Source organism: Canis lupus, chromosome 15 (genome assembly GCF_011100685.1).
Source record: "Canis lupus familiaris isolate Mischka breed German Shepherd chromosome 15, alternate assembly UU_Cfam_GSD_1.0, whole genome shotgun sequence".
NCBI classification, from domain to species: Eukaryota; Metazoa; Chordata; class Mammalia; order Carnivora; family Canidae; genus Canis; species Canis lupus.
Window position 1 is genome coordinate 46,700,796 of NC_049236.1, and position 12,805 is coordinate 46,713,600.

Below are 12,805 nucleotides of genomic sequence, written 5' to 3' on the forward strand. Positions count from 1 at the left end.
TACATTTCTCTATCTTTTCCTTTGTTTTCTCCATCCAGTGCAATGATTTCTACCTACATGACTGTCAAACCAAAAAAACTGTTCCTGACTTCTTTCCTGAGCTCAGGGTTTGTATAACCAGCTCTCCTCTGGGTATTTTCACCAGACTTTCTTGACACCTGTAGCCTAAGATGTCTACCCTTGGTCTTATTATCTCCCATGCTCGATTTGTTCCTTGCTTTTTATTCCCTATTTCAATTAATAATTCTACCATTTGCCTAGTTGCCTGAGCCAAGAACTTAAGGGTCATCTTAGGTTCCTCTCTCACCGTTCATCTTTATTCACGGAGTTCTAGTGACTGTGTTAATGAATATCTCTTGAATTCATTCTCTGGATCATGTCACTTTAGTGCTTCATCCCTGCAATAATGTCCCAATGTCTGTCGAACAAAGTCAGATACCATAATGTTTTATATATCACCCCACTTTGTACTCTTATTTCCCACCTTATTTTCTAGCCACATCCAGCTACCCATGGCTCTGGAAACTGCCACATTCTCTCTTGTTTCTGTGTTTTCAACCATTATATTTACTCTATTGGGGTGCAAGTTTGACAATAATTTCTTCCTTTTCCTGTTGACTGACTCCCACATCTTTCTCCCTCCACCAGTGGCAGGTTTGAAAACTTCCTTCTCTGGGTCTCAAAGCTGCTTTATACTATCGTGGTATGGCTGACACCACCTTCTGCTGTGTTTGTCTTTATCTTCCTTATCCTCTGTGCTGTCCTGTGAGCACCTTCGAGTTAGGGACTAATTCTTCATCTTTAGAACTCAGCAGCTGTGATGTGCCTTGTTCATAAATAGAGTCTTAGTAAATCTTTGTTGATTGAATAAAGAGGGTGAAAGATACTTGTGGCTCGAAAGGGGAGAGGATGATAATCGGAAACTGCGTGCAGATTTTGTAACAATACTTTTGAGGTTTGTACATTTTTTTCCTCTGCCTTAGTTCCTAGAGGCAGTGGCTTTCCATATTCATATTTCACATGGCAGTTAGTCCACAGTACTTCTTGAAGATTCCTTGTTTGCCTGGCTCTGCATTATGTTCTCCAAGGATTACCAAGACGGAGGCCTGGTCTCCGCCCTCAAAAAATGCATAATGGAAACGAGGAAATTCAAACCAGGTCATGAAACCATTAGATGATAGTGAATACAATCTTGCTTGCTGCTTCTCGTTGTGGGAGAAAAGAGGAAGAACAGGCAGCTGGCAGGTACTTTGTGGAGAAGGTGGGAAATTAAGCTGGATGCTGTGAAGAAATCATTTTCTCTTCTAGGTGGTGGTAGTTCTATTTCTAGTGAGTTTCTTCTCTGGGAGTCTGTTCATAATGAAAGTCCTTCAGCACCATTTCTGCTCTCTTACCGGAACAGCCTTGTTACTCACAGGTGATCTTCTGTAGGTGCCTGTGAAAGGGTAGCGCCTACGGGGAGGTTGTGTGACGCTCTAAAGAAATGGAAGGTGAGAAATGGTGAGAGTATCCGACTTTAATTCTCAGGTACAAATCAGTTTCATAGGATTTAAAATCTTATGTCCAGAAATCACTGGACATAGAGTTTTTTTGGAAAAAGTTTTATTATTTTCATACTAGTTAAAACGTTTGATTTGGGGGAACCAACATTTCAGAAATGGTCATAAGTATTTAATGTTTATGTGCCTGAGATGTTCTGTGCCGGTTTCCTCGAATTCAGTGATTCTCAAGTAGATAAGCTCATTCCGGAACAGGGAAAGAGAAAGGAAATCTGTGTGCACAGAAAGTAGGGTGAGGTATCTCTCCATTTGATCAGTTTGTGTAAACTTGTTCCCTTCTGCCAATATTCTTTTCTCTTTTCACTTGAGGGTTCACATCGCTACTGTTTGGCAGGAGAGGAGAGAGTTGTTCTCGTAATAGAATGTGATTTAATATGCTGAATGACCGTTTGTGCTGTGTCAGTCTGCTTGGGAAAAGGATTTGAGGCAATGTGGATGAGCTAGTGTATCTGGTGGTAAAAACATTTCAAGCATCTTTTGGAAGTAACATTAGATCTTTGCTTTCCACTTCCCCAAAGTTGCTTCTCATTGAAAGGTTTCTCCTTGTAGGAATGAGTCAGGGAATAACTGGTCCCAGACTCTCATTTGCTGTTTTTGCTATGTCATGCCCTGCCCTAGAGACAGGGCATGAGGCCCAGAGAGCAGAGGGCTGGGATCCAGCCTCCTGAAGCCAGGAAGCTGCTTGCGTCTGACTCACTGTTGAGGTTCTGCTTCAGAGCTGATCATATTTTGCTACTTCTAGCCAAGCCCCAATTTGACAGCTGTTATACAGGTACATGTTCAGGAGTTCCTGGGGAAGCTGGAGCTCCAGCCTCCTATTCTTGAGCATATTTACAGAACAGAACTGGATGTATCTGAATTATCCAGACACAGGAGGAGAAGTAGCCTCAGTTTCAAAGTGGACTGTGTCCCGGATGAAAACAAATCAAAAGGAAATCATAGTGGTCTATCAATGGTTTATGGTTTATTTGTCTGAAACCTGGCCCAGGTATTTGAGGCTGAGTTACTCCAATTAGCTAAACACTTTTGTGGTGAAGGGCTGTGGAAAAAGTGACTTCACCAAAAGAGGAATCATACAGTATTCTAGATTGCACATTTGCAAATGGGCACCAAGCAGGGCTTTACAGGGACACTTAGATCAGCCCACAGAAGTTGCATTCATCTTTGTTCCAACTTATCTCTCACCTTCCCCAACGACACACTTAAGGAAAGAAAAAGCTCAGAAAACTCTCCTCTACCAGAATCTTCTGCCCACGATCATCCTGGTAGTTCCTCCTAACTATCCCCATAAAGAATTCCTTTTTCCAGCCATCACCACCATCTGTAACTCCTACTTTCCTGAATTGAACTTCTCTAGATCTCCATTTCTAAGATTCTCTCTTTTAGCCTGAATTGTAAGCTGGGTCAGAGTTAAATAAGAATTGTCTCATACAATCAATTTTCAAGGTTAGCATCTTGGGATCTAGCTTAATCAGAGCCCAGAATTCCTCTTGTGCTTCATTATTAGTAGAATTGAAATCCATCTCATATGGTTTTCTGAGAGCAAGTTTCTTGCTATTCCTGGCGTTCATGCATATCTTTTTCTAGGACCTTGGACTCAGAAAAAAATGAAGGTTTCATCAGCTAGAAGCTGTTTGTGGCTGGGGTATAGGGAAGTTTCTCTATGTCTGGGATTTTAATAAATTGGGCTATTATGTTATAATCCAAGACACTGGTTCAGAAGACAAGGTCCCTTTAGAGTTGTTGAATTTATTACGCACTAAGTGGTGACTGGCAATGTCTTAAAGAAGTGAGATGTTGATCACTTAGGGGGCTGGTGTACTGCTCTGAATTGTTCTTGGAGTTATCACTGATTTATAGCTGCACTCCTTAGAGATTAGGAAGTCATTGTGGCTGCCATTAAGGTTCTTATCTTCCATCAGATCTGATTTGGATTATTGTGTTTTCTTGTGGGGAAAACCACCCCTCACTGTGTATTATCTATTATTTAGTTTAAGCATCTTTGGTTCAAAACAAAAACAAAAGCTTTGGAGAGAAGACTCCCAAATAATCTCAGGGTGAATTATAAAGGTAATTTTGGATTTAATTTGATTTGAGTGATCAAATGATGCCATATAATTATTAGTGAAGTTGTTTTCACTCTTTTGAGTATGTGCTTGGAAGTTCATGCTGTTTTTTCCTCCCTAGGTGACAGTCCTAACCTTACTAAGGAGGACACCCCTACCAGTAATCTAGATTCACTTTCCTCCCCATCGCCCATGACTGCAGCTGTCCACAGGCCTCCTGGACCAGACAAAAACCACCTTCTCGCAGATGGGGGCAGTTTTGGCGACTGGGCATCCCCTGGGTAAGTAGCTGTGCTTCTGTTTGGTGCTGTGGAAAGGAGGGCCGTGGCCTTCATTTTGAAGTTCACATGGCGAGTGGCTACTAAAATGTGAGGTCTAAGGACGTCTGTTCCCTAATCAGTGGGATAGCTTCAGGGAGGATGGTCCGTAAGAAAGGTCTTTCTTGAAAGTGTCTCTTTGTTCCCAATGTGGCGATGTGGATGGGTGCTACTGTAAATCTGTTTTAAGTTTAATTTGTGGCAATTTTGTGTTGCACAAAGGAAATGCATTATTTTCCTACTCGGATACTCAGAGTGTTTTCTCACTGTAATGCAAACTTTTAGACATAGGAGAAGGCATGCGTTGTGATCCATGTGACTCTTGAAACTAGCTGTAGAATGAGATTTTAGTTGTTTGAATTTTCAAGAGCTTTATGCTAGTATTCTCTATCTTCTCCATAGCACCCTGCATACTTGACAACTGATGGACGAAATATCTGATTTTTATCTTCTCAGTTTGGTTTAGTGACAGGCATGTGTGGATCAGCTCAGGTATATCAGGACAAATAATCCTAATATAAACAATATCATGGATCTGGTCTGACTACATGGTTTGGCTTTCTGGGCTGACCAAGCTGTGGAATAAATGCAGATTGGTGGTGGTTTGGGACATCAAAAGAGCTCAAATTTCAAACAAATGCTCAGAAAACCAAAAAAAAAAAAAAACAACAAAAAACCCCTACTAATAATTACATGCCATTACTTGATTAGTCAATCAAATTATATCCAAAAATACATTTATAATTCAGCCTGCGAGTATTTGGGCGTCTTGTCTTCAAAGTTAAAAATATATAATTTTTAAATGAAAGTTGCCTAAAATAAGTCATAGATAATGATGTCATCTGACCCTAGCCGGGCATTCTTGGGACTTTAAATGGAATTGGAAAGTGTTCCTCACATTACTTGGCTTTTTATAGTTACTGCTGGATTCACATGAAATCATTATGAACTTATTAAGTATTAAAAGAGGCTGAGAGAAATTTGGTATTCTAAAATTTGGGGGTGACCTAAAGACTCTGAAAATCTAACTGAAACTCTAAATGAAACTGAAAATATGGAAACATTCTCCAGATGAGATTTTTTCCCCCCAAGATTGTCATATATGTATATTTCTATGCTGAAGACTGTGTATTATGGACTTAAATTGCATATTACTCAAACATGCTTGTCATTTTTACTGTTCTTTTTACAGAATAGAAATTCTCTTTTCACTTTAGTACTCCAAGCACCCGTGACAGTGGTCACATAGGAACCTAGAATCTAATCCTGTGCACTCTGGGGGTAAAATTTGCATGGGTGTGTGTGGGCACGTGTGCATGTGTTTAAGCAAAAACCAGATTTCTAATTATTTCTTTCAGTAAGCATGTATCAGAGTGGAGAGCAGCTTAGTTAGTCCTACTTCTTTTAGAGTGGTTCTGTAGGAAAGTGACATTATAGGCCATGATATAGCCACTGCTCAATTCATAGCACGTTCATGCCTGAAACATGAAGAGCTTGATATTTTTGGTCATAAATCAAATGAGGAGTGAATTCCCCAGTTTCCTATTCATACAAATTTTAAAATGTCATGAAGGCACTCCAACACTGAGAGGCCAAAAAGGGAGGGGAAAAAATAAGTAGTTGAAGCAAGTCTGGAAAGGAGATTTGTGTCATAATGTAGACTTTCTCCTACTTCAAGAATTTGTTTTTTTTCTTTGTGCAATGGGTAAAATGCATGTATATTTCTCTTAATTATATATAGAGTGTTTCTTGAGTATTCTTTGAAGGATTTCCTTGTAAGCATATTTCTGTCCAGGTTTATCATGTGAGTATATCTCAAGCTTGAGCATAGACCAAGATTGCTTGGTATATGATGGGCTTATGATGCCCCCCACTGCAGGGCCCTATCCTAGAGTGACCCTGAGGCTTGAGGAGCGGCCTCCAAGTACACATTTCTAACAGAAGGCTACTGATACAGACAAATGACCCTCTCATCCCCTGGTTCCAGGCATGTGTGGATGGATTGTAAACAGCTTCCCTGAGGAGTGTAATTAGAATAGATGATATCTCTTCTTGCTTTTTTTTTTTTTTAAACTCTTCTGAAATGCTATATTTGCTGTCTCGAAGTCCCCCTGTGTGACTCTTCTATACTTCGATTTACTCTGCCTGAAATTCTTCCCTCTTTCTTTGCTCAAGGCAATCTGACCTATCTTTAGGGTCTAATTTAGTTTCCACTTTCAGGAAGTTTTCTCTGGTGCTGTTGTCTGCAGGAAAATTCTAAATGTCTCTCTGTCTGTACCCAATGCTGGACATAGGGGAAATATTGCCTTCTACTATTAGGTAATATTTACCTTTTAGTGTTAGCTGATATTTAAGTGATATATGTGTATGTATATCTATCTGCCTGTCTGCCTATCTGTGTATTTTAGTCCATTCAGGCTGTGATAACAGAAATACTTTGAGTGGCATATAAATGACAGAAATTTATTTCCTACAGTTCTGGAGGTTAGATATGCAAGACCAAGGTGTCCTCATGCTGGGTTCTGGAGAGAGCCTGCTTCTGATATGTGGAGTGCTGACTTTGTGAGTCTTATAAGGACACCTAATTCCATTCATGAGGATTCTACTCTCATGACATCATTGAATCCTAATTACTTTCCAAAGGCCCCACTTCCTAATAGCATCACATGGGAGGAGGTAGGGTTTCAACTATAAATTTTGGAGGGACACAGACATTCAGTCCATAACACTATTTTTCCCTCTAAGATATATTATAAAATTATTAATGATAGAAATCGAGTTTTATAACTCTGAACTTTTTAGTGATCTTGGCATAGTTACTAAAATGGGAAATATTTGGCAGCTCCCACATTTGGGGCATATATATTGAGGATTGTTAAGTCCTCTTGTTGGATAGATCCTTTAAGTATGATATGGAATATTACTCAGCCATTAGAAATGACAAATACCCACCATTTGCTTCAACGTGGATGGAACTGGAGGGTATTATGCTGAGTGAAATAAGTCAATCGGAGAAGGACAAACATTATATGGTCTCATTTATTTGGGGAATATAAATAATAGTGAAAGGGAATAGAAGGGAAGGGAGAAGAAATGGGTAGGAAATATCAGAAAGGGAGACAGAACATAAAGACTCCTAACTCTGGGAAACGAACTAGGGGTGGTGGAAGGGGAGGAGGGCGGGGGGTGGGGTTGAATAGGTGACAGGCACTGAGGGGGGCACTTGATGGGATGAGCACTGGGTGTTACTCTGTATGTTGGCAAATTGAACACCAATAAAAAATAAATTTATTATTAAAAAAATGGGAAATAAAATATGTATTTATAAAAATGCTTTTCTTTTGGAAATCTCATTTATTTCTGTATGTCATTGAATGTCTGTTAAGCAACTGTGTTTTGTTTCTGGTCCATCTTAATCCTTATAAAGATTAACGACTCTTCCTCCAGGAATTTTACAGAATTAATCTCACCATTTTCTCTTTATAACATTTTTCTTTGTTTCCTTAACATTTGTAAATGTAGTTTTCATTGTGTGGTGTTTTTGTTTCTTTTTTTAACCCATGATCTCTGCACACAAGCTGTACGGTATTATTGTATGCTTTGCATAAAAACTGATTAAGATTTCTTTTAATGAAACCAAAATTGCTGTGGAGTCATTTAAACTCTACCTAGGGCTTTAAAAAAGTGCCTGGGCTGTCCTAATCTAGGGTAGTGATTCTTCATTTCAAAAGTTACACTTGCCTTATTTCATGTCCTGAAACATGGGTGAATGTGTGCGGATCACATAGGACCCCAGTGCTCTGCTGTACAGAAATGCCATGCCCAAGCCACTAGAAAGCAAATTTGCAGAAGAAACTATAGCAGCCGAGATTCTGATTCTGATATAGGCAGTGTGTAAATACAGCTGTAGTCTCTGACAGGTAGAAAACAATACAGCAGATTGGATTTCTTGGGTTTCTGCTGATGTTTATGACTTGTGAGTATTATTCATTGCAGTCAATCAATCTGGAGCTATTACTTACCTGTACACTCAGTAAGGTGATGGGTGACTTCATTGCCAGTGGAGAATTGCTAGCTCAATCTCCTTGGAGGACATTACATCATAGGTCAAGGTATTTCAGATGTTCCAAAGTCATTTTTTTTTTCAATAAAGTAGTTTTCTCTAAACAGATTTCTTCAATTGTAAATGATGGAGCAGGTTCTTGACAAGTAATCCTTTTAGGTTCCCTGCCACAAAAGGAAATATGTTTTAAGAAATATCTGCCATTGCTATCTGCTTCCCCTGTAGATTTCAAATGAAAAGAAACACCTCCTTTTCAGCCAGCACATTCCCACCTTCAAGGTGGCAGCATCATAGAATAGCTCTTCATAGTTGGGAATGTTGGTATCCCAAGGTACGACTCACTCTGTGCTCTGGCAGGCCAGGAGGGCAGTCAGCCTTGTGTCCCATTTGATGAGAAGCTTGGCTTAATTTATCCTGAATATTGAGAAAATCCTAACCTGTATCTTTCCCAGTTGCTGCCCAGAGCTGCTTTTGTGGAATAGATTGCTGCCTATCCAGACTTGATGCTAATTGCTTGAAATCGTTAGACAGTAGACTCGCACTCTCATTTACAGCCTTGTGCTGCATATAATCCATAGATGTTGTGTACACTCACTGGTAAACATGTGTATTCTCATCAATGAAAGAAATTGCTTCCTTTAAATTGTGTGAACAATTTGAGGTTTCCCATAGACAACTACTTGGCGTTTTAAATTACTCGACTGTTGATTCCATGATTGCTTTTTAGGAAGTTGATGAAAACATTTTGCTGGGGGTTATCACAGTACCCTTTAAGTTTGATTTGTGGCTTCGTATACCACAACAAACCATGAGTGATTTGTGTGAAGTTCAGAAAATTAATCATCTTAAAATTTTTAACAAATCTCTGTGAAATTTGGCACACACCTAGAAATTACAGGATAGCAGCCATAGGGAAGCTTTGTCTTCACCTCCTCCTTCATCTCATTTTCTTTACTTTTTGCCTCTTCACCACCACCCCTTCAGGGAGGGCTTCCTCAACCCTATCACTTCTTGATTTTACTGTTCCCATCTCTTCTTGGGCCATGGGCAATCAGTTCACCCTAGAAATTGGTATCTTACATCTCTTGTTATGATTGTTGTTTAAAAAGAAAAGGGAATTTATCTTTTAAAAGTTCTTTTTCCCCCCACACCTGTTTTTTTTTGGCTAACTTGACTAAAACCAACACCTCATGCCTTTGTAGCAAGGGGAGGAAAGCTACATAAATTTAAAAAGAGATCCCATCATAGGGATTTTCAGCATCTTTAGTGGCTTGTGGGGAGATTGTATCCTAACAAGTGTAGCACTTTTCTCTGCTTACCTGTAGGCTGGCCATGGTTACAGAATGTGGTGGATTTCATGGATTGAGGTCTCTAGTTGAGTTAGTGCCTTCATATGGAAGGATGTCCTTTCTGGTGATGGCTTCTATGAAGAGTGAGTTGGAAGCCATTCCTTGCCCTCCATCCCCATTACCAAGGTGAGCAGCAAAGTCCCCGGGTGGATTCAGAAAATTAAAGTCTAAGCCCAAGGGAAGGAAGAATAGGGCCAGTGACCAGGAAGAGCATGTTGCCTTGCTGTGAGCCCATAGCAGCCTTTTAAATCATGCTCAGAGGATGGCTCCTTTCTGGACCTTCTTTTGGGAGATTGGGGACTTATAAGGAATAGAACCTTTTGCTTTATCAGTGGCTGGTTTATTGGGGGCCACCAGGCTGTGTTTTAGCTGCTTTATAAATGCTATTTCTTCTTAATCCTTACAGGAACCCAGTGGGTAGCTATATCATGTAAGTAGTTATAGCTTCATTTTTAAAGATCAGGAAACCAAAGCACACAGAGGGTAGGAAAATTGCCCCAAACCTCAAGACTAATAAGGGACAGAGGTAGAGTTTGTCCCTGATCCGTCTGTTCCAGTGATCATGGGCCCTTAGAGGTACTGTACTTAGAAGGATTGACATTATCTAGCTGCATATGAGAACATTGTTTGAAGTGCACGTTTCCCTCAAATCTGAAACCCAGTGAGATAACAGTGGCTGTCAGCCACTCATTGCCCTAGTTCTGAAGAGGGAGCACTGCCCTTACCGTAGGTCATGTGGCTTGGGTTTATAATTATCTGTGTGGGTAAACACTTGAATCTGGTTGGTGTGTAGTCATCATCCAACACCTTTGGCTGAGATTTGAGGAGGAGGGCAACAACAGAGCCTCCCCAACAACACAGCTGAGAGACTTGGAAATTTGAAATTTTGCAACAGAGCAGCATACATAATTTTTTTAATGAGTAACATGATATCCGATCATCTCTCTGTAACTTTAGTAAAGCACTTGAAGCTAATCATAGGGCCCACAGACTTGGCCATTGACCATAAATGTCTACTCACATCCTTTTTTGGGGTACAGTTTTGGGTCCTGGCTGTTTCCTTGAATCTTTTCTCCAACTCCATATAGAAATTATGCTGTACTAGCTGCCTAGCATCCTCACAGCCTTGCGTACATGTCCCATGTGTCTTGCTAGGGCATTTTTGGTATTTGTATTGTGTACTCAGATTTGCATGTGGCCTGATTCATATCTTCCTTTGTGCTGTAACTATAAGTTCTGAAATTTGAAGGTTTTATTTTCAGTTCAGAATGTTGATTGCCCATGTAACTTTAAGTCCCATAATGAAAAGTTGACTTTCTAAAATAAAGACACAAGTCAGAATTTTGTTGTAGCTTTTCTACTGCTTAATTCAAAGAACCAATTACATCTTCTCATCTTTATTATGTTTCATTTGTTTTTGTTGTTGTAATTTATCATTTTCTATGGATGGAATGGTTGGCAGTGTCTTGATATCAAAACGATGGCAAGGACCTCCTGAGTTCTTTGTAAAGTGGGAGATAGTTTAGACTGGTAAAGCATTGATTTTAGAGTCAGACAGACTCAGCTTTGTATTCACATTCTGCTTCTTAAAACCTTGGAGACCTTATATAAATTATTTAAACAAACTAAGGCTTAGTAAGATTATCTGTAAAAGGGAAATAACATCTGACCTCTGGATTGGGAGGTTTCAAGGTAACACATATGATTAAACCCAGTTGCTGCTCTCCTGGTTGGTCTAGGAGGACTCAGCTGGAGCTCCTCCTTGCCTGTCTGTGTAGGAACCTCCTTTGTAGAATCCTCTGAGAATTGGGCCTTTGGATATTACATGACCAAGGCATTGGGTACCCACTGGGACCCAGCCACTCTCTAAATTGTTCTGAGCAGCATGGAGAGCTTACCTATTAGAACTGGTAACCCCAAAAATGAGCTTGGTAAGTAACTGGAGGATTTTTCTTAGAGTAATATTGTACCCTTTTTGAGCTGTGCTTGGTAGCCCTTGTTTTATATATTCAGGCCTTACATCAGGTGGCAGCTGTTTTCCACATAAGAATTGAGCTGGTAGAAACATTTCTTACAGTTATCCCACAGGACCTCAATGCTGACACCTCCAGTGCCCCATAATTTTCTGAAATGAAGCTTTAGTTCATTTTCTGTTCCACTAGCAAGCTAAAGTTCAACCCTCTTACCTGATTCCAGTGATCATCTGGAAGGAAGAAAAATGGGATTCACTCTTTGAGTGAAAGATGGGTCAGAGACATAATTCTAAGATAATTCTTTTATAGCAAAACACAGGAAAATAATCACCCTTGGAGTGAATGAATCTTGTAAGCTGTAGGATGACTAGGCGGTGGCATCCTTTCTCCTTAAGGAAGGCATGCCCAGGAGCCTCAAGGAGTGGGAGGGGAGAACCAAGTGTTGTTCACTGTGGCTGGGCCCCACTTGGAAAGGCTTTTTGTCTTAACTGTGCTTGAGTGGTTTCCTATAGGGCTCTTTCTGGCCACAACCCTAGACCCCTACACCCCTCTTGCAAAAGACTTTTTCCAAGAGTGACTGAGTTACTGCTTTTATGTTCTGGCTTGATAGATTCTTGTCTCCCTTGTACATGGAGGTGCTCCTAAGCAGCTGATGAGGAGTGCTTCTGCTGCAGACAGGCCCTAGGCATTTGCAGATGGGCTTCTGGCACATGGTGGGAGCCCCATGTCACAAACCCAGTGCAGATGTGACAGGGGTGGTGGTGGTGGTAGCAGGGACTTCTCAGACCCAGGGGAATTTGCCATTATTATCATCTCCCCCAGCTCTCCACTCTGAAATGGATTCTCATCTGGTCCCTCTGATGCAGGGTTAGCACACTGTGGCCCACCTCTGCCTATTGTCATACATAAAGTTTTATTGGAACACGGCTACCCAGTCATTCACATTCTGCCTGTGACTGCTCTTATGTAGCACTGATGGCACAGTGGAGTGGCTCTGTGGCTTGCAGACACTGAAGTATTTACTGTCTGGCCCTTTACAGACAAGGTTTGCTGGCCTCGGTCTAATCCATAAATAAAACAAATCTTTTTGGAAAAGGCAGCTTTCTTAAAACTCAGTTTCAATAAGGTTAGTTGCCTTAAGAGAGGCAATGTAGATGATTTTGAAATGTAGCCTTTATGAATCTTCTTGTCATTGAACCAGGCAAAAGGCTTCCTTGGGGCTTTTGGATGTCTCCAAGTGGTGTGATCCTAATTTCAAAAGGTCTTTAGTGTTTGAGTGAATAAATAGTTTATATGCAGCTGTTTTGTTTTTTTAATAAAGTTTTTATTTGAAATAGTTGAAGATTCACAGGAAAGCTACAAAGACACTACAAAGGGTTCCTCTAGACCCTTCATCTGGTTTTTCCTGCTATTAGCATCTTACACAGAACCATGGTAGTTTTGTTAAAAATAAGAAATTCACATTGGTACAATACTGT

At 40.3% G+C, this 12,805-nt stretch overlaps 1 protein-coding gene across 6 annotated transcripts in view; it reads left to right on the plus strand.

Moving 5' to 3' along the window:
- Positions 1-12,805, plus strand: part of ARHGAP10 (Rho GTPase activating protein 10) — a 318,329-nt gene that overhangs the window by 288,180 nt on the left and 17,344 nt on the right. For all 6 annotated transcript variants that reach the window (XM_038558962.1, XM_038558960.1, XM_038558961.1 and 3 more), the window contains one exon: positions 3,747-3,906. In XM_038558962.1, coding sequence (XP_038414890.1) covers positions 3,747-3,906 — 160 coding nt within the window. The remainder of the gene's footprint in view (positions 1-3,746; positions 3,907-12,805) is intronic.